The 23,547-nt window shown below is 38.8% G+C and overlaps 3 protein-coding genes across 9 annotated transcripts in view; 2 read left to right on the forward strand and 1 right to left on the reverse strand.

The window, feature by feature from the left end:
* Positions 1-762: 762 nt before the first annotated feature.
* On the reverse strand, positions 763-17,825 carry dydc2 (DPY30 domain containing 2). 6 transcript variants are annotated; one of them, XR_015503194.1, is made up of 7 exons: positions 17,560-17,814; positions 15,085-15,204; positions 14,917-15,000; positions 11,972-12,145; positions 11,792-11,893; positions 2,425-3,078; positions 763-1,181 (listed from the first exon to the last, which is right to left on the reverse strand). XR_015503194.1 is itself a non-coding variant. In NM_001328010.1 (7 exon segments), coding segments are annotated over 7 exon segments (711 nt in total). In that variant the 5' UTR covers positions 17,707-17,825; the 3' UTR covers positions 763-935.
* LOC137489151 (uncharacterized) lies at positions 4,205-10,673 on the forward strand. Its single transcript, XM_087277004.1, has 2 exons — positions 4,205-4,385; positions 4,591-10,673. The coding sequence occupies exon 2, from the start codon at positions 4,749-4,751 to the stop codon at positions 10,671-10,673; it is 5,925 nt and encodes a 1,974-aa protein (XP_087133130.1). The 5' UTR covers positions 4,205-4,385; positions 4,591-4,748.
* A 1,135-nt stretch (positions 17,826-18,960) lies between the features above and the next one.
* Positions 18,961-23,547, forward strand: part of polr3a (polymerase (RNA) III (DNA directed) polypeptide A) — a 69,879-nt gene continuing 65,292 nt past the window's right edge. The window contains exons 1-3 of one of the 2 annotated variants that reach the window (XR_015503571.1): positions 18,961-19,153; positions 22,133-22,268; positions 22,393-22,530. Coding sequence is in view for 1 of the 2 variants with exons in the window: in NM_001276496.2 (NP_001263425.2) it covers positions 19,110-19,153; positions 22,133-22,268; positions 22,393-22,530 (318 nt within the window). In the remaining variant the exon portion in view is untranslated. The remainder of the gene's footprint in view (positions 19,154-22,132; positions 22,269-22,392; positions 22,531-23,547) is intronic. The other variant, NM_001276496.2, reaches the window with a different exon arrangement.

A 23,547-nucleotide genomic window follows, 5' to 3' on the forward strand; every position in this document is an offset into this window, starting at 1 on the left:
ACACACACACACACAGAGTGGGAGACACACACACACGCACGTGCTCCGAGACAGACACACACATACACCCACTCAGGGACACACACAAAGAGTGGGAGACACACACACACACACAAAGACGCACACACAGAGAGAGACAGACAGACAGACACACACACAGAGTGGGAGATGCACATACACACTCAAGGACACACACAACAACGCGCAAACACAGACAAAGAGGGACACACACAGACACACACACACGCACACAAACGCACAGAGAGAGACTTACACACACACACACACACACACACACATACTCAGAGACACAGACACACACACACACACACACAAACACACACATACTCAGAGACACACACACACACACATACTCAGAGACACAGACACACACACACACATACATACTCAGAGAAACACACTCACACACATACTCAGAGATACACACACACACACACACACACACACACACACATACTCAGAGACACACACACACATACATCCTCAGAGAAACACACACACACATACTCAGAGATACACACACACACACACACACACACACAAACTCAGAGACACACACACACACACACACACACACACACATTGGAACACACTAACTCACAACTGTATCATGTTTCTAGTGGTTGTATCTAGAAGTGATCCAGCATTTCTTCTGTTATTCATCAAATATAAAGCTGCCGGCTGTGATCAACTCTTTTAAACGCCTCTGTTCTGGAATGAATGACATCAAGTCACCATAAATGTCATGTAATATTTCATTTAATTAAAAAAAAATCATTAATTAAAATCCATTTAATCGTGTGAATTTCCACATGGGAAATACCAAAGTCAACCCAATCCTAATGTCAGGTTTGTGCAACACACACACACACACACATGCTGTTCTGAGGTCAGTGATGTGGTGTAGTGTATGCTCAGTCTTCCTCCTCATCCTGCACACAGAGCAAACAAACATGAGCAGTGTATAATCATTCACACTCATCTCCACATCTCATCTCAGCAGCGTCAGCAACCCAGGCTCATGCTGAAGCCGTACCCCTGTGTACATTTCTGGAGAGCGCAAAAATACATTTTTTTTTTTGCTGTTTTTGTTTTACAGATCTCAAATTTCTCTCACGATCAACATTATGAAGCTGCAGGCCCCGAGACCCAACTGCACGCTCAGACCTGCACGCTCAGACGGCTAGATCTGCACTTCCAGACCTATCGCTTTCTTAGACAGTGCCACATGCTGTTTGAAAGATTGCCTAACCTGAATTCAGCTGCTTATGAATTGTAACTATTTTTCTACTGTAAAATGTTACGCTATAATTGAATACCTTATTATATAAAATATTAAACACTAGATTTTGATTTAATGCATTAATTAATTCTAATTGTATTTATATTAATTGTATTTTTAAATAGATATTGTTCAGTTACCTCAATATTGTCAGACATTTATTGTTGTTTTTTTAATCATTAAGGATTTATCACTGTTTCGTATTGAGTTGAGGGAATGAATATTATCTTCATAGACAAAACAAACAAACAAAAACAAAAAAAAAACTGTGGAAATATCTGCAGTCTTTGGTGCATTGTATTAGTGTTGGCAGAGACCCGCCTTTTTAAGTTGTAATATCAATCTGGGGAAAAAATCCACAAGTCACAAGCAAATCATTTTTGCTTTAACCTAAGAGAGCTCATATTGTAAATTCTATGCAGATTACCTGATATTTTGATTTCCAAAAAAACGTATTTGTAATCTTTATAGAACTTATTAAAAATTGTTAAACTGTTATTGTGTTTCTGTTATTGTCTGTGCTTGCACTTTCAGATAGATAATACAGTAATATGTACAGTAGACCTACACAGCCCTAAAATATATAACAAATAATAATCGTGTTATATATTATACATTTTGTTTGAACATTTTTACTTTAAAGTTTTTTATTTTGCCAGAAAAAAATTGCTAGAAAATTGTCCCAGTATGGTACAATAACATCGAAAATATGAGCAAGCTGAAAATATCATTAAATAACACTATCCTTTCACACTAATTTTGATTAAATCAAACAATGAAATAATAGTTTGTAAGTGTAATATTTTGTCCCACTTTATATTAAGTGGCCTTAACTAATATGTACTTTCACAGGAATTAATAGTTTGTTGCAATGTACTTATTGTGTAAATACATGCATTTACTGTGTACTTATGTATTTATTTTTTGATGTAAGTACATAGTAGTTAAGAACACTTAATATAAAGTGGGCCCTAATATTTTACAGCACATAATTTATGCAATAAAACCTGGTCATTTTCAGGAATCGCTTTAGTAAAATCTATAACGCGTGTCTGATGTTGCTACTTGCAAGAAAGTGCTGGTCTGAGCGTGCAGTTGGGTCTCTGTACTAGCCACTTCACCCAACCTAACAGCAGGTGGCACTGTCTGAGAAACAAAAAGTCTGGAAGTGCTGTGGACTGACTGACTGATCGACTAACCCACCCATCTCCTTCCCTAAACCCAACCAATAGTGTTTTCAAAAGCACCGACTAAATCCCCCACTTACTTCCCTAAATCCAACTGATAAGTTTTTAAAAGCAATCCAGAAAAAGAAAAGCGCTCATTTGATTTTTACCGTTAACACTCTCACCCTGTTATTTACTTGTTTATTTTATTTTTTGCTTTCTGTTTTTACCCGCTTTCTGTAACCGTTCTTCACCAGGCAACTAGAAGAAGTCGTCGCGATAAACTCCTCTCTGCATCTCAATTCCACCCACGTGCATGGCGAGCCACTGGGCAAACTGGTAACAGTGGGAAAGCCGTCCATACGGAGGTAAGCAGTTAGCTGGTAGCGCGAAAACGAACAGCGTCATACCGCCCCGTAGCATTCGTTTTAAAGACGAAATGCAGCCATGAGTACCTCTGGCTACATAAATAGTGATCTCCAGAAATGTATATAGGGGTACATTTTCAGAATGAGCCTATGCTGAGTGTCAGTGCAGATTCACCTGTTCTCCAGCTTGCCCCGCTTCCTCCACCGCTGCCGTGTCTTCAGTTTCAGCTGTGTGTGTGACCTGTCAGGAGAGACAACAGGCAAATCTGATTATTACAGCTTTTTCCAAAATGTTTAGACATTAAAAGTGATAACTGAGACTCAAGGTCTCTAGTTCGATTCCCTATTGGATCAGCTGGAGTTTCTGTGTGGAGTTTGCATGTTCTCCCCGTGTTGGCGTGGGTTTCCTCCGGGTGCTCCGGTTTCCCCCACAGTCCAAACACATGCGCTATAGGGGAATTGATGAACTAAATTGGCTGTAGTGTATAGGTGTTTCCCAGTACTGGGTTGCAGCTGAAAGGGCATCTGCTGCGTAAAACATACGCGGAATAATTTGTGGTTCATTCCGCTGTGGCGACTCCTGATGAATAAAGGAATTAAGCCGATGGAAAATGAACAAACATATGTACAATTCAGTCAAATGCAGTATTGTTATTGGAGTAACCGATGCATGAGCTGTAAAAGCCCCGCCCTCTTTTAGAGGGGAGGGGAAAGCAGAAACTCATTTGCACTTAAAGACACACACACACACACACACACACACACACAGCATATTTAGCTTACAAGCAAAATAGGATAGTTTATTGCATTGTTGTTTATTCATTCTCCGTTAGTTTAGTCGCTTATTTATCAGGAGTCGCCACAGTGGAATGAACCGCTAACTATTCCAGCATATGTTTTACACAGCGGATACCCTTCCAGTCACGACCCAGTACTGGGAAACACCCATACACACTCATTCACACACACACACTCATAAAGTACAGCCGGTTTACACCATCAATCCCTGCATTGTTGTTGTCATTTTTAATTCTATAATTTTTTCCTAATATAATTTCCACATATTTGTTATTGTTATAATACGTGAGATACACAGAGCTTCACAGACACATTCTGAAGACTTTTGTTAAACCCAAATATTTAATAAGCCCAATTAACTGTAAATAACCCCAAGTTATTTAAGTTAGGTTTCAGTGTTAATTATTTATGCTGCTTTTAATTACTTCTCTATTTCTTTAAAAGTTGTTGTGTTTTTGTATTTTATTTGAACTCCGCTTTGCACTAAGTTATTTAGCCTATAGAGACCCTTATTTTGACGCGCGGCTTGCCGGAAGTGGTCAGGTGCGCGAGAGCGCGCAGATCACGGAAGCAGGGAGATCGGAGAAGCGCGCCTAGCACGAGGGAGAGAGCGATCGCTTGTACAGAGAAATGCACGGAGCTAAAGTTACATTTAAGGACTGATTTAAGAGAGATTTAATGCATATTTGGGTTTGTTTTTTGTTCTGTTCATCTTCATTGTTTGAACACCTGGTTGGAAGGGAGAACAAGGTAGATGAGGACATTTTTTATACATATTGCTAAAATTTGATGCATCTGTTAGCTTGCTAATAATTTAAATTGCTATTTTATTGTAAAATTAGTCATATATTTGAAGATACTTTATAATATTGTCACTAAGTTTATTGTTTTGTCTTATTATGTGAATTTTTATTCATTACATGTTTTCTATTTGTGTTTATTCATCTGTTCTTAGCTCTTACGGTGTTGTACAGTCTTTAAGGACAGCAAATGCAACAATAAAGGCACAAAGGAGGACAGTGCAACATCAGTGCATGAGTTTAATCCTTTTATTTCTCCAACCGGGCTGTTACAGTAAGAGCTTGCACCCACTGACATTATTTGCTGATGTAAATGATGACGGATCACGGTTCCAATTTGTGCACTCCTGCAAAAGTAAACGAACAAATTGATAATGTTCAAAACAAAGAAGTTGATGAAGAAATAGAAGTTCAATCTGAAGAATTAGACACAAATGTACGTCGCTCTACCCGTGAACGAACTCAGACAGACAGGATGCTTGCATATCAAAGGGAGGAGTCTCATAAAGCAGAAAGAAAGCTTATGCATGCATATGAAAAATGGAAGGCTGAGGCTCGGAAAGCAAGAAGTCAGTTGAAATTAGACATTTCTGAGAGTGAATTAGCATCACTCATAGACTCATTGGAAAAGGAAAAGGACAGTGTGATGAATGCATACATAAGGGTTAGAAGTAATGTAACTCCACCCACTGATATGAGAAGGAAAATTGATGCTTGTGATGCTGTTACAAAGGATATAGTAAAAATTGCATATGAGAGGATCTCAGGGGTAGATGGACTCTTTGACAATGAAACCGTAAAGGGGCATTTACGTGAGCTGCTTGAACGAGACTACGCTCGCTCTGTTTATGGTTCTACTGTTTCACGCATCAGCTCCAAATCCAGTACACCTATAAGTCAACCCTCTCTGAATTCTATACTAATGGCTAAACGCATAGAAGCAGCAGCAGAGCTAGCAGCTAAGGAAGCAGAATATGCTACTGTAATAGAAGAAAGGGAGCAAAGAGAAAAATTACGACTTCTAGAAGAGAAGCAAAGAAAGGAACTTGAGGCTCAAAAAGGCGAGTTTGAAAGGCTCCAAGCGATGAAGGAGGTAAGAGCAGCTAGAGCAAGACTGGAGGTGTATGACAAGGAAGAAACTGTTGACACTGTTAATCAAGATGAAGGGCTGCAGCAACCTGTAAGCCCTCCCACGCATAAACCAGTATACTTATCCTCCGTTAATCCAACGCCTAACATTTCATCACAGAGTCCCAATGCTGATGTGTCTCAATTAGCGCAGGCTGTCCAAGATAGCATAACACTAAACAGACTTCCTATGCCAGAGCCCACAGTTTTCAGTGGTGACCCCATTCACTTCATAGAGTGGAAGGCTTCATTTCAATCACTCATTGATAAAAGGCATATCTCTTCAGGAGACAAGTTATACTACCTGAAGAAGTACGTTACTGGGCCTGCTCTGAAAGTGCTAGATGGTATCTTTTACAGAAATGATGAGGAGGCTTACAAGGACGCGTGGAAGAGGCTTCTAGATCGCTACGGACAGCCATTCATCATACAACGAGCATTCAGAGAGAAACTCGCATACTGGCCTAAAATTCAATCCAAGGACTCGGTAGGACTTCGAAATTTCTCTGATTTCTTGAACTCATGTAAGGATGCAATGCCACATGTAAAGGGACTGGAAATATTGAATGATTGCGAAGAGAATAGGAAACTTGTAAGCAAACTCCCTGATTGGGCGGCTGCCCGCTGGAATCGTCAAACCACACAAACGTTGAGTGAAACTCAAGATTTTCCAACTTTTCAAGAATTCGCCCATTTCATGTCTGTTGAAGCTGAAGTTGCCTGTAATCCAGTCACATCCTTTCATGCCCTTCATGTTTCAGAACCTAACAAAGAGAAAATTTATTTCAAGGTCAGTAAACCTAAAGCTAATGTCTTCCATACAAAGACTGTCACACAGCATGATAATTCTAAGCCCACTGGAAAGGTCAATAAGCCATGTCTGTTCTGTCAAAATGGTGAACATCAAATTCATGAGTGTTCTAAATTCTCTGCAAGGTCTCTTGAAGAACGTAGACAGTTCGTAAAGGATACAAGATTGTGCTATGGATGTTTGAGGCTGGGTCACAGTGCCAAGGACTGCCGCTCCCGACATTGCTGCAACACCTGTAAGGGAAGACACCCTACCTGCCTACATGATGACAGCTTCAATAGAAAGGTGAGGTCTTCTTCTGCTCAGAGCCCAGAAAATGTCCATGAAGGAGTTGCGACCATGTCATTGAGTGTAGAATCTGGATGCACGCCTGTTAACACCTCTATGATTGTGCCAGTGTGGTTGTCCACACATAAAGACCCAGTTTCTGAGAAGCTCGTCTATGCTCTGTTAGACACACAAAGCGATTCAGTCTTTATTGAATGTGCAGTATGCAAAAGTCTTAAAGTCGACTCCTGTCCCGTGACGCTTAAACTCACTACTTTGGTTGGAAAGGACTCCTTGATGTCAAGTGAAAGGATTTCTGGTCTTCGAGTTAGAGGTTTCAATTCCTCACTGATTATAGATCTACCCCCTGCATACACCAAAGAATGCATTCCTGTGGATCGCGCACACATCCCTACAATGGAGACTGCAAGTCATTGGAAACATCTAGCCACTCTAGCAGACAAAATTCCCCCACTTCAAAATTGTGAGGTTGGACTATTGATAGGATACAATTGTTCCAGAGCGCTAGCGCCCCGAGAAGTAATTCTTGGAACGGAGAATGAACCATATGCTGTTCGCACGGACCTCGGATGGAGCATTATAGGTCCTTCCTTAACACATTTTGAGCCCCAAAGCAGTGCTGCCATGTGTCATAGAGTGTCTATCAAGGAAATACCTGCAGTAACTCCCACGGATGTGATAAAAGTGATGGAATCTGATTTCAAGGATACAGAAGGGCACACTAAAGTGACTTCTCAGGAGGACATCATGTTTCTGAGAAAGCTGGAAAAGAATATCAGATTGAACAAGGATAGTCATCTGGAAATGCCCCTGCCATTCAGGAAAAGACCATATCTTCCAGATAACAAACCTCTTGCTGTCATAAGACTTCAACATTTGAAGAGGAGATTAATGAGGGATCAGGAGTACAGAGAGCATTATGTAGCATTCATGAAGGAAGTAATAGAGAAGGGTAATGCAGAGCAGGTGTTTGAGGAAGGACGAGAAGGAGAAAGATGGTACATACCACATCACGGAGTGTACCACTCGAAAAAGCCAGGGAAATTGCGTATAGTTTTTGACTGTTCAGCCAGATACAAGGGAACTAGCTTGAACGACCATCTTCTAACTGGCCCAGATCTGATGAACAGCTTAACTGGCATTCTTTTGAGGTTCAGACAGTACCCTGTAGCCCTAATGTGTGACGTGGAGAAAATGTTCCACCAATTTCATGTAGACCATGCAGATCGTGATTATTTACGATTTCTATGGTGGAGAAATGGAGATTTCAATTCACAGCCTCAAACCTTCCGCATGACAGTGCATTTGTTTGGAGCCTCATCGTCCCCTGGATGCGCTAACTATGGGCTGAAGCATCTTGCAAGAGAAGGTGAACGTCTGTATCCTCTGGGCTCGCAATTTATTATGCAAGATTTCTACATGGATGATGGAGTTTCCAGCATTGAAAGCACAGAGAAGGCCATCAAATTGGCTGAAGAAGCTCGTCAGCTTTGTGCACTGGGAAGCTTAAGGCTTCACAAGTTTGTGTCTAATGACAAGGAAGTCTTGAAGACAATACCACCTTCAGAGTGTGCGGTAGATGTTACAGCTGTCGATCTTGCTCTCACTGATCAGCGTTTGGAAAGAGCTTTGGGCATTTACTGGAGTCTGGAACAAGACAATTTCAAATTCCGTATCACTGTTAAGGACCAACCAGCAACCCGTAGAGGGATACTGTCTATAGTGGCATCATTGTTTGATCCCTTAGGCTTTCTTGCCCCCTTTGTACTCAAAGGAAAGACCATTCTGCAAGAAATGTGCCGAAGTGGTATGGGTTGGGATGATAACTTACCCGCTGATCTACAATCAGCATGGGAACACTGGAAGGCAGATCTAGTTAACCTAGAAAAGATTGAAGTGCCTCGTTGTATGATGCCTTCTGGCTTTGGGAGAATCATAAGGAGAGAGATTCACCACTTCTCAGACGCCAGCATGAGTGGATATGGTCAGTGTTCATATCTCAGACTCGAGAACGAGCAAGGTGACATCAGTTGTTCGTTGCTCATGGCAAAATCTAGAGTGGCCCCACTCAAGATCACAACAATTCCTCGGCTAGAATTGGCTGCCGCAGTGGTGTCAGTTGCAGTGAATGACATGTTGAAGGAGGAAATGAACCTGACAGATGCAGAAACGTTTTTCTGGACTGACTCACAAGTGGTGTTAGGCTACATAAACAATGAAGCCCGCCGTTTCCACACGTTTGTGGCAAATAGAGTACAAAGGATTCACCGCACCACAACTCCTCAACAGTGGCGGTACATTTGCTCAGATGAAAATCCAGCCGATTACGCATCGCGTGGTCTAAGTGTTAACAATCTTGTCACTTCCAACTGGTTTAGAGGACCTAAAGTTTTATGGGAAAAGCAAATACCACCACCTATGGAAATCAGCAAGCAGCTTCCAATTGGCGACCCTGAAGTCAAGAAGGTTCAGTCACTCAACACGCAAACTGTACAGTATTCATGTTTGTCAGACCGTCTCACCAAGTTGTCCTCATGGTCCAAAGCTATCCAAGCTGTTGCACGTTTAATACGTCGTGTCAGGAAAGACAAGTCACATAATCACAGTACATTGGCGGAACGGAACGATGCACAATGTATCATAATCAAGGACTTACAGAAGCAGACATATGCAGAGGAGATAACTTTACTCCGTAAGGGCAAACAACTACCTCGCAGCAACAGACTATACAATCTTGACACCTTTGTCGACCAAGATGGATTGCTGAAGGTGGGAGGGAGACTTTGTGAGGCATCTATCCCTAATGCTGTTAAGTATCCAGTGGTACTTCCGAAGGAGCACCAACTTACAAAACTCCTGATTGCTGATTGTCATGAGAATATGGCTCATCAAGGAAAGGGAATGACTATAAATGAAATCAGATCAAGAGGATTCTGGATTACGGGAGTTAACAGGACTGTAGCTTCCTTTGTACGACAATGTGTGAGATGTCGCAAGTTACGTGGACCTACGGAAGAGCAAAAAATGGCTAACTTACCCTCAGAGCGCATAGAGCCATCCCCTCCATTCACATACAGCGGGATGGATGTTTTCGGTCCATTCATCACCAGCAAAGGTCGCAAGTCAAACAAGAGGTATGGACTTCTCTTTACCTGTTTCTGTTGCAGAGCCATCCATATTGAGATGCTGGATGACATGTCCACAGATGCCTTTATCAATGGCCTGCGTTGTTTCATCGCTATCAGAGGAGCAGTCCATCAAATAAGGTGTGATCAAGGCAGTAATTTCATTGGAGCCAAGAATGAGCTCACCAAAGCTATGGAGGAGATTGACACCAACCGTCTGGTAACATTCTTAGCGGAAAAACAGTGTGACTTTGTTTTTAATGCACCTCATTCAAGCCACACTGGCGGAGTTTGGGAAAGACAGATTAGAACTGTCAGAAGTGTTCTTCGCTCCACCCTGTCACAGTCATCTGGAAGGCTCGATGACTCTTCTCTGCGAACGTTCTTTTACGAGGCCATGTCCATTGTAAACAGTCGTCCGCTCACGGTTGATAGTCTAACTGACCCAAGTAGCCCTGAACCTCTAACCCCTAATCACCTCTTCACTCTAAAACCTACTCAAGCCCTACCACCTCCTGGCAAATTTGTCAGGGAAGATGTGTATGCCCGTAAGAGATGGCGGCATGTCCAATACTTAGCAGAACAATTCTGGGGACGTTGGCATAAGGAGTATGTGTCTAACATCACAACAAGACAGTGCTGGCATACACCAAGAAGGAACATGCAAGTAGGAGATATTGTCTTGGAGAAGGCAGTGGATCTGCCTAGGAATGAGTGGCGCTTGGCAAGGATTATTGAGGCAGTCACTGACAAGGACGGATTGGTGAGAAGAGTGAAAATACAGTTCGGAGACAGAAATCTGGGGAAGGATGGTAAACGTCCACATAAACCATCTGTGGTGGAACGTCCAGTGCAGAAGTTGGTCCTGCTGATGGAGGCAGCCTGAACATACTGACATATCCTTTGAGTAAACAGTTCATAGTAATATATGTTTTAGTGTTGTTTACATCTAGTCTTAAATGGTTATAGTAGTAGTAGTAGTAATTATAATTCATTTAAAATCATTCGTGATTAAAAGGTTAAAATTCATAATCACTCATGATTGGTGGGAGTGTAAATAACCCCAAGTTATTTAAGTTAGGTTTCAGTGTTAATTATTTATGCTGCTTTTAATTACTTCTCTATTTCTTTAAAAGTTGTTGTGTTTTTGTATTTTATTTGAACTCCGCTTTGCACTAAGTTATTTAGCCTATAGAGACCCTTATTTTGACGCGCGGCTTGCCGGAAGTGGTCAGGTGCGCGAGAGCGCGCAGATCACGGAAGCAGGGAGATCGGAGAAGCGCGCCTAGCACGAGGGAGAGAGCGATCGCTTGTACAGAGAAATGCACGGAGCTAAAGTTACATTTAAGGACTGATTTAAGAGAGATTTAATGCATATTTGGGTTTGTTTTTTGTTCTGTTCATCTTCATTGTTTGAACACCTGGTTGGAAGGGAGAACAAGGTAGATGAGGACATTTTTTATACATATTGCTAAAATTTGATGCATCTGTTAGCTTGCTAATAATTTAAATTGCTATTTTATTGTAAAATTAGTCATATATTTGAAGATACTTTATAATATTGTCACTAAGTTTATTGTTTTGTCTTATTATGTGAATTTTTATTCATTACATGTTTTCTATTTGTGTTTATTCATCTGTTCTTAGCTCTTACGGTGTTGTACAGTCTTTAAGGACAGCAAATGCAACAATAAAGGCACAAAGGAGGACAGTGCAACATCAGTGCATGAGTTTAATCCTTTTATTTCTCCAACCGGGCTGTTACATTAACTGCTTTAGTCTTTGGCAGGGGTGTCCAAACTCGGTCCTGGAGGGCCGGTGTGCTGCAGATTTTAGCTCTAACTTGCCTCAACACACCTGCATGATGTTTCTAGAAAGCCTAGTAAGAGCTTAATTAGCTAGCCCAGGAGTGACTGATTGGGGTTGGAACTAAACTTTGCAGGACACCGGCCCTCCAGGACAGAGTTTAGACATGCCTGGTCTATGATTATACCGAAATCCCACCTTTTCTTCAGCTTCTATCTGTCCCTCATCAGCCTCTTCTTCTGTTTGCTCCAGTTCAGGTTTGTTCTCTTCAGATTGGACGTCTGCTTCATTGTTTTCCTTCTGAAGACAAGGTCGGTTTTTAAAATAGAGCACTGTAATGAACCATAAATGGCGGTTTTATCATCATGAATGTCTCACCGGTGTGTCTCCGAGATCCTCCTGAGAAAGGCTTTGCTCTGTGTTTTGGATCTCAGCGGATTGTTCTTCATCTCCTGCAGTTTCACCTGATTCCTCCTCATTCAGCGCTGGATCTGTTTGCTCCTTCACTGTGTCTGACTCTGGCTGATCAGCAGGAGCTTCAACACTTTCTACCTGCAAAGAGAGAGAGAGAGACGCTTTCAAAATACAGCTTACAGAAGCATTAAGTTGTGTTTTGCACTACACTAGCTAAAAAACAATTATCTTAAAGGTGCAGTAGCTGATTATCTTCAGAAGCATTTGTTATTGTGCTGGTTGAAAGTCTCTTCACAGTCTAATAGTAATGATTACAGTAAATGATCTATTTATATGTGTTTTTATATTCTGGGTAAGGCATAAAACTAGTCCAGTCGGGCCGATATCTCTCATAATTCCGATAAGTAGGCCAAACTGTCTGTCAGCAAATGTAGATTTGAACAACTGCGCAGCCGTTTGTACGCAGCTCCGCCGCCCGCCGCGTGTTCACGAGAGAGAGAGCACGGGTGCGCGATCGGTGACAACCTGCTGAATCAAAGCTTTTTAAAAACCTGAATTAGTATTGGAGTTACCTTTGCACGCTGGAGAAAGGATGACACCATGTCTGAAGGGTTTCTCTTAGACAGGTAATGTTCTGTTTTACTGTTTTAGCTTCACGTAAAGCTGATGTAACGTTTGATGTTGTTGTTAGAAACGGGTTATATCTTCACAGAAGTGTTGTTCAGCCACTAAAATCTTCTGCTACAATATTAATAAGACTATTTTCAGTTTCATTAGGTCCTTTTACAACATCGATAATGTAGATTTTAATTAGTTTAACAACAAAACACAAGTAAATAGTGCTATTCCGCCTAGTCTCTCCCTATATTGTTTACCATGCAACTCTAAATATTCACTCTGAAATCGCATGTCAGTTTGGCTTGCACGTGGCCGGACAAGCACTAATCGCTTTTAACATGAGAGAGGGATCTTTTGCTGTGCTGGTGTTTAAGGAGGCGTGGCTCGAGACGGCAAGGGAGGGACTGTGATTCAGAGATTTATGCTAAGCTGTTAGCATTGTGGATGATCACCTACTGCACCTTTAAGGTTTGATCACAACCAAGAATGACAAAAGTCTAGTTATTGAACCAAAATCTGAAGACCCCTTTCAGTATTTGTATTTTTTTGCAGTGTTTCAGCAGGAATTATGATTAAATGGGCATCTATTTTGCAAAAGTCACTTTAATAAGGGGTTTGCACAAAGTTGTGAGTCAGCAGTGTGTGGATAGAACCAGCCTCTAATGGCAAACATGAATTAATTGTATGTTTTATAATCAGACTTGATGAAAACAGTCTGCAGAAACACTTTGATTGACATTCTCCCTTTTTACGTGTCATCAGAGGGGGAAAGCCCTGCCCACTAGTGACCATCTCTCCTTCATTTGCATATAGAACGTTAGTCTTGTTTTTGAATCTGCCACTATGCTGACACACAGGCATCTGTAGCTCCGCCCTCTTCTGAAAAAAAAACTAATCTCATTTGAATTTAACAGGACAGTCACTAAAACAGCACAATTAGAATCAAAACCTAAAAGGGTCAGTTTCAGAGAGTTATAAAACATTACGTATGCATGGTTTCCGCTACATTCATTCTTCCATGGCAGGGCGCCACGCCAAAATTCATCCCGCCACGGCTACATTACAGCTTCTCATTCAAAACATTTTTTATTTAATAGCGGGTAATAATCGCACCAAAAACTTATTAAAGGGTAAGTTAATTATAACAGCGCAAACTTTTCAGTAACCGTATAGTTGTCACACAACCAGCAATCGCTTTCCAGAGATCGCTGGTTCTCACACGAACTTTAAGACTACACTTTTTCCCAGGACTACATTTTCATACATGCACTGCTCCCAGACACCCATGCCCACACATCTAGCTTGATTGCACTCACCAGCTGAACCCTGTCAGAGACTGATATCACACCACTTATAAGCCACTCATGAACCCTTCCAGTTTGCAGAGTCTTGTTTTCCCAGTGTGACATAACAACGCGTTTCTCCTTGTCTTGTTTTCTCCGTGTTTAGACCCTAGCCTTGTTTACCCTTGTTCTCTAGTTTAGCCACCTGCCTTTTGACCTGTTGCCTGTTTATACCGACTACAATTATGGACTGCCTTAACATACCCGTTTGCACCTGTATGACCATTGCTTGCCTGACGCTGAATAAACCTGCATATTGGATCTTACCTTCTGTTGTGAGTGTCACTCTCCCCGACGTTACAATAGTGCTGTGCGTCATTTGTCTAACCCTTTAAGGTTACGTGCAGACTGACTAACTGACTGACAGTGTGTCATGTGCGTGAGGCCAGCAATCAAGGCGTTTCACTTTACTTCAGGGCGCATTAATATCGCTCTGTAGGTTTATTAGAGACATGAATAAATATTCCTAGCAAATCTAATAAATGCTGGAGACATACTCGTTACATAAACGCACTAAATCTCACTTCAGCAGCGTTTATGTGAGAGCGCACAAGATCTGTATGCTCTTGAAGCCGCATATATTTGAGCGGGCGTGCAAAAAGTTTTGTGCACGAGCTGAGAAAATCGGCGCGCAAGCAAAGAGATCCGCATGCTGTAGGTTATTACATAAATGCGATCTCAACTTCTAATACTGCGCTCACGACATTTGTCATTGAAATAACGCCACGTGTAGACCTGTGTAAAAAAAAAAAAAGGCCTGCCACCACAGCTGGAAAAAATCCTAGAAGAAACACTGCATATGTGTTATTTTGAGCTGAAACTTCACACATGCACACCCTAGGAACATCACAGACTTATTTGACATCTCGTATAGAGGGGCAGAACAGGTCCCCTTTTAAGAATGTAAAGGTATTTGGACTACAAAAGTGTTTGGATGTATAAACACACCTGTTCTTCAGCCTGAGAACTCGTCGAGTCTGCAGGAGTGGCTTTGCTCTGCTCTGCTGATTCAGGCTGAGGCTCCTCTGTGTGCTGTTAAAACACAATATTGAACATGACCATCAGAAAACTCCTCATCTTAGAGACTGTCTCTGCTTCAGCCTGCTGTAGATTCACCTTAATCTCCTCCTGTGCGGCTCTGATCTGCTTCTGTTCCTCCTGCAGGAGCTGCTGATGGAGAGACTCATCATGAAGACGCTGCTTCTCCTCCTTCAGCCGGCTCTCAAATGCAGATCTCTGAGCAAAATATTGAGTGTTGTTTATAGAGGGTTTTATTTGGATGCAGGGCTCAACAATAAGGACCCAGGGCCAGCATGAGAGACGCTTGGGACAGTAGACAGGATAATTACTGGCCCGATTGGGACAGTGCTGCCTTGTCACTAACATTTAATTGGTCTGCGACTATTTGTCAATTGCGTGCATTTTAAGTTTAGTCTTTAAACACTACCTTCTCTGTGATGTCGTAAACACCATATTGCTTTTTGGTTCCTCTTGTCTGATTTGATGTTTTGAGCATGCAATTTTTTCCCGTAACCTGATAACAGCCAGTACAGCGAAGAAACGGCAACATGGCGGCAAGATCAAATTATAAGGCTAAAAGAAAATGTCTGTTTCTAAAGTCTTGGAAGCAGACATTTATGTGTGAACAATGCGACAAACAAAAGTGATAAAAAAAATGAAAAAAGTGATGTTTTGCACGGTTTGCCATCAGTTTGACAAGTCGGCCACCTTTAGTTAAATAATTTCGAACCACAATAAAATACCTCCACATTTTCCCCTGCTCTTTTTGTTTGGAAAACACTTCTATTAACATGTTTTTAAGTATTGAAATTCTAGATTCACTTTATTTTTGACAATTTATTTAAAATATGTGGCATAAAATAGCTATTAACTTCCCTTTTTTTTTGGTGGGGCCAGTGAAAATTTGTTAGGGCAAGTGAAAATCTGAACCACTGGCCCTATCGGACCAGTAGAAAAAATCCTTAGCGTTGAACCCTGGGATGTGTTTTATATTGTGAGTTTGTTGTAATGGTCAATGCTTTCTATTTTCGGGGATGCATATAAGTATATATACACACAGTTGAAGCCAGTCAACCTTTAAAAAAAGGAAAATAACCATTATTAAAAAATGTCTGATTGTAAATTATAAACATTTACTATTTTAGGTCCGTTAAGATTACCTGAATGATTTACATTTGCTAAATGCCAGAATAATGAGAGAATTTTTATTAATTTCTAGACAGTCAAGAGTTTACACACATTTCCTTGGTATTTTTTTAGCTTTGCTTTTAAACCATAACTTTGGTCAAATGTTTTGAGTCTCCTTTCACAAGCTTCTTACAAAAGTTTGCAGGATTTTTGGCCCATTCCTCCTGACAGAATTGGTGTAACTGAGTCAGATTTGTAGGCTGTCTTGCTCGCACAAGCATTTTCAACTCCGCCCACAGATTTTCTACAGGATTGATATCAGGGCTTTGTGATGGCCACTCCAAAACATTCACTCTGTTGTCCTTAAAGCACATTTTCACTAATTTGGCAGTGTGCTTAGGGTCATGGTCTGTTTAGAAGAGCCATTGGTGGCCAAGTTGTAATGTCCTGGCTGATGTCTTGAGATGTTGCTTCAGTATTTCTGCATAATGTTCTGTCTTCATGATGCCATCTATGCTGTGAAGTGGACCAGTGCCTCCTGCAGCAAAACAGCCCCACAACATGATGCTGCCGCCCCCATACTGCACAGTTGGGATGGTGTTCTAGGCTTGTAGCTTTCCCCTTTGTCCTCCAAATGTAACACTGCTCATTATGAACAAACAGTTCAATCTTAGCTCCATCAGAGCACAGGACAAGTCTCCAAACATGAGTCTTTCCCCAGTGTGATTTAGCTAATGGTAATCTGGCTTTGTTGTTGATTCTGGCTTGTTGATTCTCCATGTTGTCACACAAGGAAGCAGTGTGTTTGAGCTTTTCCTTCAATACTATTCTACAGTTGTGCCTCACATTAACTCAAATGTTGTCAATTAGCCAATCAGACACTTCCAAAACCTTGACATCATCATCAGAGCTTTATCAGAGGCAGAATAATCTTATTGTGTGTAAACTTGACTTTCAAGAAGAGTTATAACAATTTCTCAATAAATATCTGGCTCATTAATCTGCTGTTAAGCAGAACAGAAACACATTTGATCATCCTAACTAAACAAAAAAAAAGAAAAAGTTTAGTCACATTAACATCTGACTTCTTTTTTTAATGGTTATGTGCTTTTTTTACAGTGTAACGTAAGGTAAACTTCTGGTTTCATCTGATCTAGTCTGATTTATTGACAACAAATATTATTTCACTATTCCTGGTATTCACTACATTACGAGTACTACACAATGTCCCCTCAAATATAGCAATACAAGTCATTTTTTACTTTGTGGGGGCATTGTTTTGGTCCCCATAAGGAAAACGGTTCATAAATTAGATATTTAGTAAATGTAAAATACAGATTGTTTTCAGTGAGTGTTGAATAAACTGTCTGTACAGTAAAAAACACCATTACAGCTATGAGAAGGGCCCATAAAACACGAAAATCCAACGTGTGTGTGTCACACCTGCTCCTGTAGTCTCTGCTTCTCTCTGTATGAGCGGATCCACAGCGCCAGATACTCGATGGGCTCCTGCGGCCTGTGCTCAATCAACTCCGCGAGACCTTCGGCGAGACAGACGCCCAGACACCGGTTCACATAAGCTGAGTCCATAATATACTTAATTATCTAACCTTAAACATTAAAAACGGCTTTCAGCGATAATACCAAAGTTCACACGCGTTGATTTGTTATTAGCGGCTAGGTTTGTTTATCATCTCTATGGAAACGGCACAGCAATGAAACACTTCCGGCTTAGAATAAAAAAAAAGTTATCAAGTTAACGAGAACTATTTATTTTATTTATTAAATTACGAATTAATTTTATTCTATTAACGTCTTCCCCTACCCTAACCCTAAATTCAACCATCAGATTAATGTACAAAGAGTCAATATACAGAGTGTTATTAATATAATTGATTAAATTACCCATTAAATTGTATTTTATTAACGTCTATCCCTATATGGAGTACGAAACCTATAAAAAACAATAAATAAATAAATAAATAAATACGCAAATAAATAAATAAATAAATAAATAAATAAATAAATAAATAAATAGTTGTGTATATAAATCTAATAATTCCAGCATAAATAAAACAATAAATCAATAAACATGCAATAAATAAATAAATGTATAAATAAATATATTAATTCCTGCATAAATAAAACTATAAATAAATTAACATGCAAATAAATAAATAAATATATAAATAAATCGATAAATTCCTGCATAAATAAACCAATAAATACATAAACATGCAAATAAATAAATCTATAAATAAATCTTTAAATTCCTGCATAAATAAAACAATAAATAAATAAATACGTAAATAAATTAATAAATGAATAAATAAATACACAAATTCCAGAATAAATAAAACAATAAATAAACACATAAATACACAAATAAATAAATAAATGTATGTATAAAAATCTAAAACTTCCTGCATAAATAAATAAAAAATTATGCAGTGTTAAAGGGGGACAAATTTACTTTCAGCTTAGCATCCATGTAATCCATTTAAATATTAATCTGCCCGCACTATTTATATATTTTATTATACAGGAATTTGTAGTATATATATATATATATATATATATATATATATATATATATATATATATATATATATATATATATATATATATATATATATATATATATACACACACACACACACACACACACACACACACACACACACACACACACACACATTTTTTATTTATTTGCATATTTATTTACTGTTATATGCAGGAATCGGGATTGATTGTAATCTAAATTTAATCAATAAACAAGACCGTTTCTCCGGAGCGCGCTCCCCATCTGCAGGTGGCGCTGATGAATCTTTTTGCTCGGTGTTCATGAGAGACGCATGCACTGACATTAGAGCAGAGCTGCATGTGGCAGAGGATCAAACATCCACTATTAAACCCTGCACTTTGCTTTAAGCTACTAAAATAATATTTATTTCAGCACATCAACACGCTGACTGCGTGAACGCGCCGCAGTCATGGTGAAGGAGCAGTTCAGAGAGACGGATGTGGCCAGAAAGATGTAAGTTTGCGTGTTTCATGCAGGGTAAACATGTTTCATCAGAACTTTAGACACTGAATACTCCTCAGACTTGATAACCAGATGTCTGACTGTGCATTCATATACTTGTAGACCAATTTGGGATTTTTATTGACCGAGTCGGCGATGTTGAGAAGGCAAACTTGTCTCATTTGAGGCCAAAATATGATAATCACAGTAAATGAATCATGAAAAACATTGCTTTTACTAAATTAACGTTTATTGATAATATGTGATTGGTGTCTGAGGTATTTTATTAGTATTTCTTAACTAAGACATTAGTACAAATAAAAGTTGTTTGCGGCATTAGCATGTTTTCGCTAGCATCAGCAATTAACGTAAACTAAATCTACACAAAATGTAAACAAACGAAGAGGCAGTTTAATTAATGATTTGTGGTTCATCCTTTCTTTATTCTGTTTTCCAGCGCATTTACCATATCACACTTAACATGCACTTTGTATTTGTTATAGTTATCAGTGTAATAAGCAAAAGTCATTTTACATAGAAGTGTAATTTTTAAGTACATTTAATTTTGTCACCGATAATTACTGCTGCTTAAAAACATGAGTAAAGAAAAATGAATCAATATTCATATATTCATGTAAATATAATATTCATATACATGAATGCTATTAACGCATATGTATTAATATTTTATTCAAATAATTTTATGCGTATTTAATTACAAATATCGTTGTGTAGTTAAGTTATTTTTGTCTCAGTGTAGGATAATTCCACAAATAATAAAGATTTATGTGTGTTATATACATATATATATATATATATACATATATATATATATATATATATATATATATATATATATATATATATATATATATACACACACACACACACACACGCACACACATATATATATGTAGAAATTATTTGAATTAAACTGCACAACCCCCAAACATTATGCTAATCAAAAGGATAAGAGTTGGCTCTCTGTAGAACAAACATGATGGATTTTATTTAATTCAATATTTTTACATTTATGAGGAAAAAGCTTTGTTATGGATGTGACATCTCTCTGTTATGGATGTGACAGATGTAAAATTGCCACTTGTGTGACTTTGGTAAATCAAATATAATAGTTTGAAAACACTGACAGATGCATTTTTGAGTATTTCTAAAGTACTAGTTTCTAAATTATAAAGCAATATAATTTCACTAGATGACTTAAATAGCTCTTTTCGCAAAGTCATTTCTTGGGATGATTTTGCAGGGGAGTGAAATATAAATATATATTTTATGTAATTTATTATTAGCATAAATAAACACAACTGAGCTAATATTAAAGTGACCTAAACTGTGCTTTGTGGTTTTCTGGAGAGAGCAACATTATTTAGGTTCAGAAATAATCAAATGTAAAATAGCACTGTATATTCTTAACCATTAAAATATTTTAATAAAATTAATCTTTATGCACTACTAAAATGATTTAAACTCTCTTCAATTGCTCACATAGCTTCAAAATACATGCAGATGATAAACTTTCATTCCATTATGGTTCATAATAGATTCTGAACTAATCTGTATTCTGCACCATCTCCACAAATCTTGTGTGTTTTGATGTGTTTATATATATATATATATATATATATATATATATATATATATATATATATATATATATATATATATATATATATACACACACATACATATACATACAGTAAACATGTCAGGCTAAATAGTCATTGACGTCTGCTGTCTGCATTAGTTAAAAAAACACAGATTTCTTTACAATTTAAAACGGCATCTTTGGATATTTTTTATCTGCTGGAAATACTCTTGTCCTACAAAAACAGCAAAAATGTAAACAAAAAAAATCCTACACGTACATTAGGAACTGTATAGCAGAAAACTCTAACCGTTTTAAAACCTTGACTTATTCAAACTGCGGTATACCTTGAAAACAGTTATCCTCCCACGCCTAATATATATATATATATATATATATATATATATATATATATATATATATATATATATATATAAAATACTCTTGCATCTATATATGGGGTCTGCCATCTTGGTTTCTGTCTGTTTTTGCATTGAGTGCAAGGTTCAATAAGACAACGGTCATTTTTATTTAGCCTTTTATTCTTTAAAAGCTGTTTAATTAAACCAAAAAGTCACTTGTATGTTATTATTTGACTTTTTTAAAATTTTGTGTTACTTTACTCATTATACCTAAAAGTATTATTAGTTAATTGTAGGGGCCTATCATACACCCGGCACAATGTGGCGCAAGGCGCGATGCAATTGTTGTTTGCTGCTTTCAGCTTGGCACAAGAGTCATTTTGAGTCGTTGCACCACGCTGTTTAAATAGCAAATGCGTTTGCGCTCATATGTGCAATTGATATTAAAAACAAGCTTAGATTTGTCCACCTGTCAGGTTTCAGACCATATGTGGCACAGCATGTGTATTAGGATATAACTCAGGTTTTTTGACCACACTTCATTATTATTGTTCATTTATTAGTTTGCTGGAAATTAGAACTGAATTTAGAAATAGTTTTGAAACAAATATTTGTGTTAACAAACAAATCAAATTATTTATAGGCTAATGGATGTCTGTGCAAAGGTTTCCCTATCCACGAGAGCAAAAGTGAAAGTAGATGATTTATCTCTCATTCTCGCGTGGTATATGCTCTGTTTAACTGATTTCTTGCTAGTGAAATGCTCAGTTTTTCCACTTCCACTTACTTTACTTCATGTAAATAGCAAATGTGCCATGTCGCGACGCAGATCAAAGCTGATTTTTCCGTCCTTATATTAGCAAAAATGCATTCTGTCACGCCCTGAAAGCATTTGCGCTCTGTGCTTTGCGCATGGACCATCAAAATAGAGCCCGTAATGTGTTTCCCCCAACACTGTTGATCAATATGTTGTGTATAAGTGTTAAAAGCTCTGATGGTGTGTGTTGTGTTTCTCTTGTTTTTCAGAAGTCACATCTGTTTCGGCATGAAGTCTTCAGAACAGATGCGGCAGCAGGCGCACATTCAGGTGGTCAGCAAGAACCTGTACAGCCAGGACACCAGCCACAAACCACTGCAGTACGGCGTCCTGGACCACCGCATGGTGAATGCACAAACACATGCGATCACTATTAACATAATCTTAATTTATCTTTCTAACATGTATGAGAAGTCTGATTATCATGCAGTCTATATTGAAAAGTCTTGTTTCTCTGTCTGGTGTTCAGGGCACCAGCGAGAAGGACAGACCCTGCGAGACCTGCGGGAAGAATCTGGCCGACTGTCTGGGACACTACGGATATCTGGATCTGGAGCTGCCCTGCTTTCACATCGGATACTTTAAAGCCATCGTCGGCATCCTGCAGGCAAGTTCACACTGTAATGCAGGGCTCGAAATTGCGACAAAATTTTGGGCGCATATGCGCCCAAAATTTTATCAATCGACCTTGAAATATATTTGGGAGCATTTCTGCGAGTGTTTAAAATTGTAGTGTGCGACCAATTTTTACTGCAAAATGTTCATCACATGCGCGGATTCTGGAGACATTCACACAGAATGCATCTCTAAGCTTTTTGTCTGCACTTGGAACGGGAAACGCAGCGCTCGGGAATGGTTTAAAACAGTTGTCATGTCAACTTGCTGCAGTAAACAAAGCCAAGTCCGTAATGCTTGCCCCGCCTTCGCGCTCTTCTTATTGGCCCAATGCTCTAGCACTGAACGCGAATGATTGGTTAATATCAGCTGTCAATCACTCAGTGCCTTCTGGCTTCAGATGACAGAGAGCTACTACCGCGAAAAATTGTAAAGCTCTGAAGATGAGAATGAAGATAACATAACACTTGACAGATTTTGTTTTAGAAACCATGGCATCTACAGTTGCAAATAATGACACATCTTACTAGTTATACCGTTAACACGTTAATTCAAGCAGTGCGTGCAGGGCCGGTGAGCGCTCCGTGTATGCTTTGGTCACTCAGTTATGTTATAAAAATCTATTTTCTTGTGATAACGGGATTTTGTTGAGACATATTTTCCTCACGCTTGCATATAACCTTATATATGATTTTTTTTGCTTGTTAGTTTGATTAGTGTTGATTTCAAATACAATCAATATGTTTGTATAAAACTTGTAGTAACGGTGCTCATAATTGGTGGGTGCGACTAAATTTTGGCTGATGCGCCTAAATTTTTAAAGTTAGGAGCACCGGTGCTACCAAGCAAAAAGGTTAATTTCGAGCCCTGTAATGCATTATTTTTTTTTTTATTCCACATTATATTTATATATATTAAATTAAAGGTGCAGTAGGTGATTGTCTTCAGAAACATTTGTTGTTGTGTCTCTTCACAGTCCAATAGTAATGATTACAGTAAATGATCTGAA

The sequence above is a fragment of the Danio rerio genome, chromosome 12 (assembly GCF_052040795.2).
Source record: "Danio rerio strain M-AB ecotype USA chromosome 12, GRCz13ab, whole genome shotgun sequence".
Taxonomy (NCBI): Eukaryota; Metazoa; Chordata; class Actinopteri; order Cypriniformes; family Danionidae; genus Danio; species Danio rerio.

What these genes read in the sequence shown, in the direction of transcription:
- LOC137489151 (XM_087277004.1), top strand. Translation starts at nt 4,749, where the DNA reads ATGATGACGGATCACGGTTCCAATTTGTGCACTCCTGCAAAAGTAAAC.
- dydc2 (XM_087274389.1), bottom strand. Translation starts at nt 17,706, where the DNA reads ATGGACTCAGCTTATGTGAACCGGTGTCTGGGCGTCTGTCTCGCCGAA. An exon ending in CCGCACAGGAGGAGATTAAG is followed by an intron (nt 15,001 to 15,084) that starts GTGAATCTACAG and finishes GTGTTTTAACAG; the next exon opens with CACACAGAGGAGCCTCAGCC. An exon ending in AGGATCTCGGAGACACACCG is followed by an intron (nt 11,891 to 11,971) that starts GTGAGACATTCA and finishes TGTCTTCAGAAG; the next exon opens with GAAAACAATGAAGCAGACGT.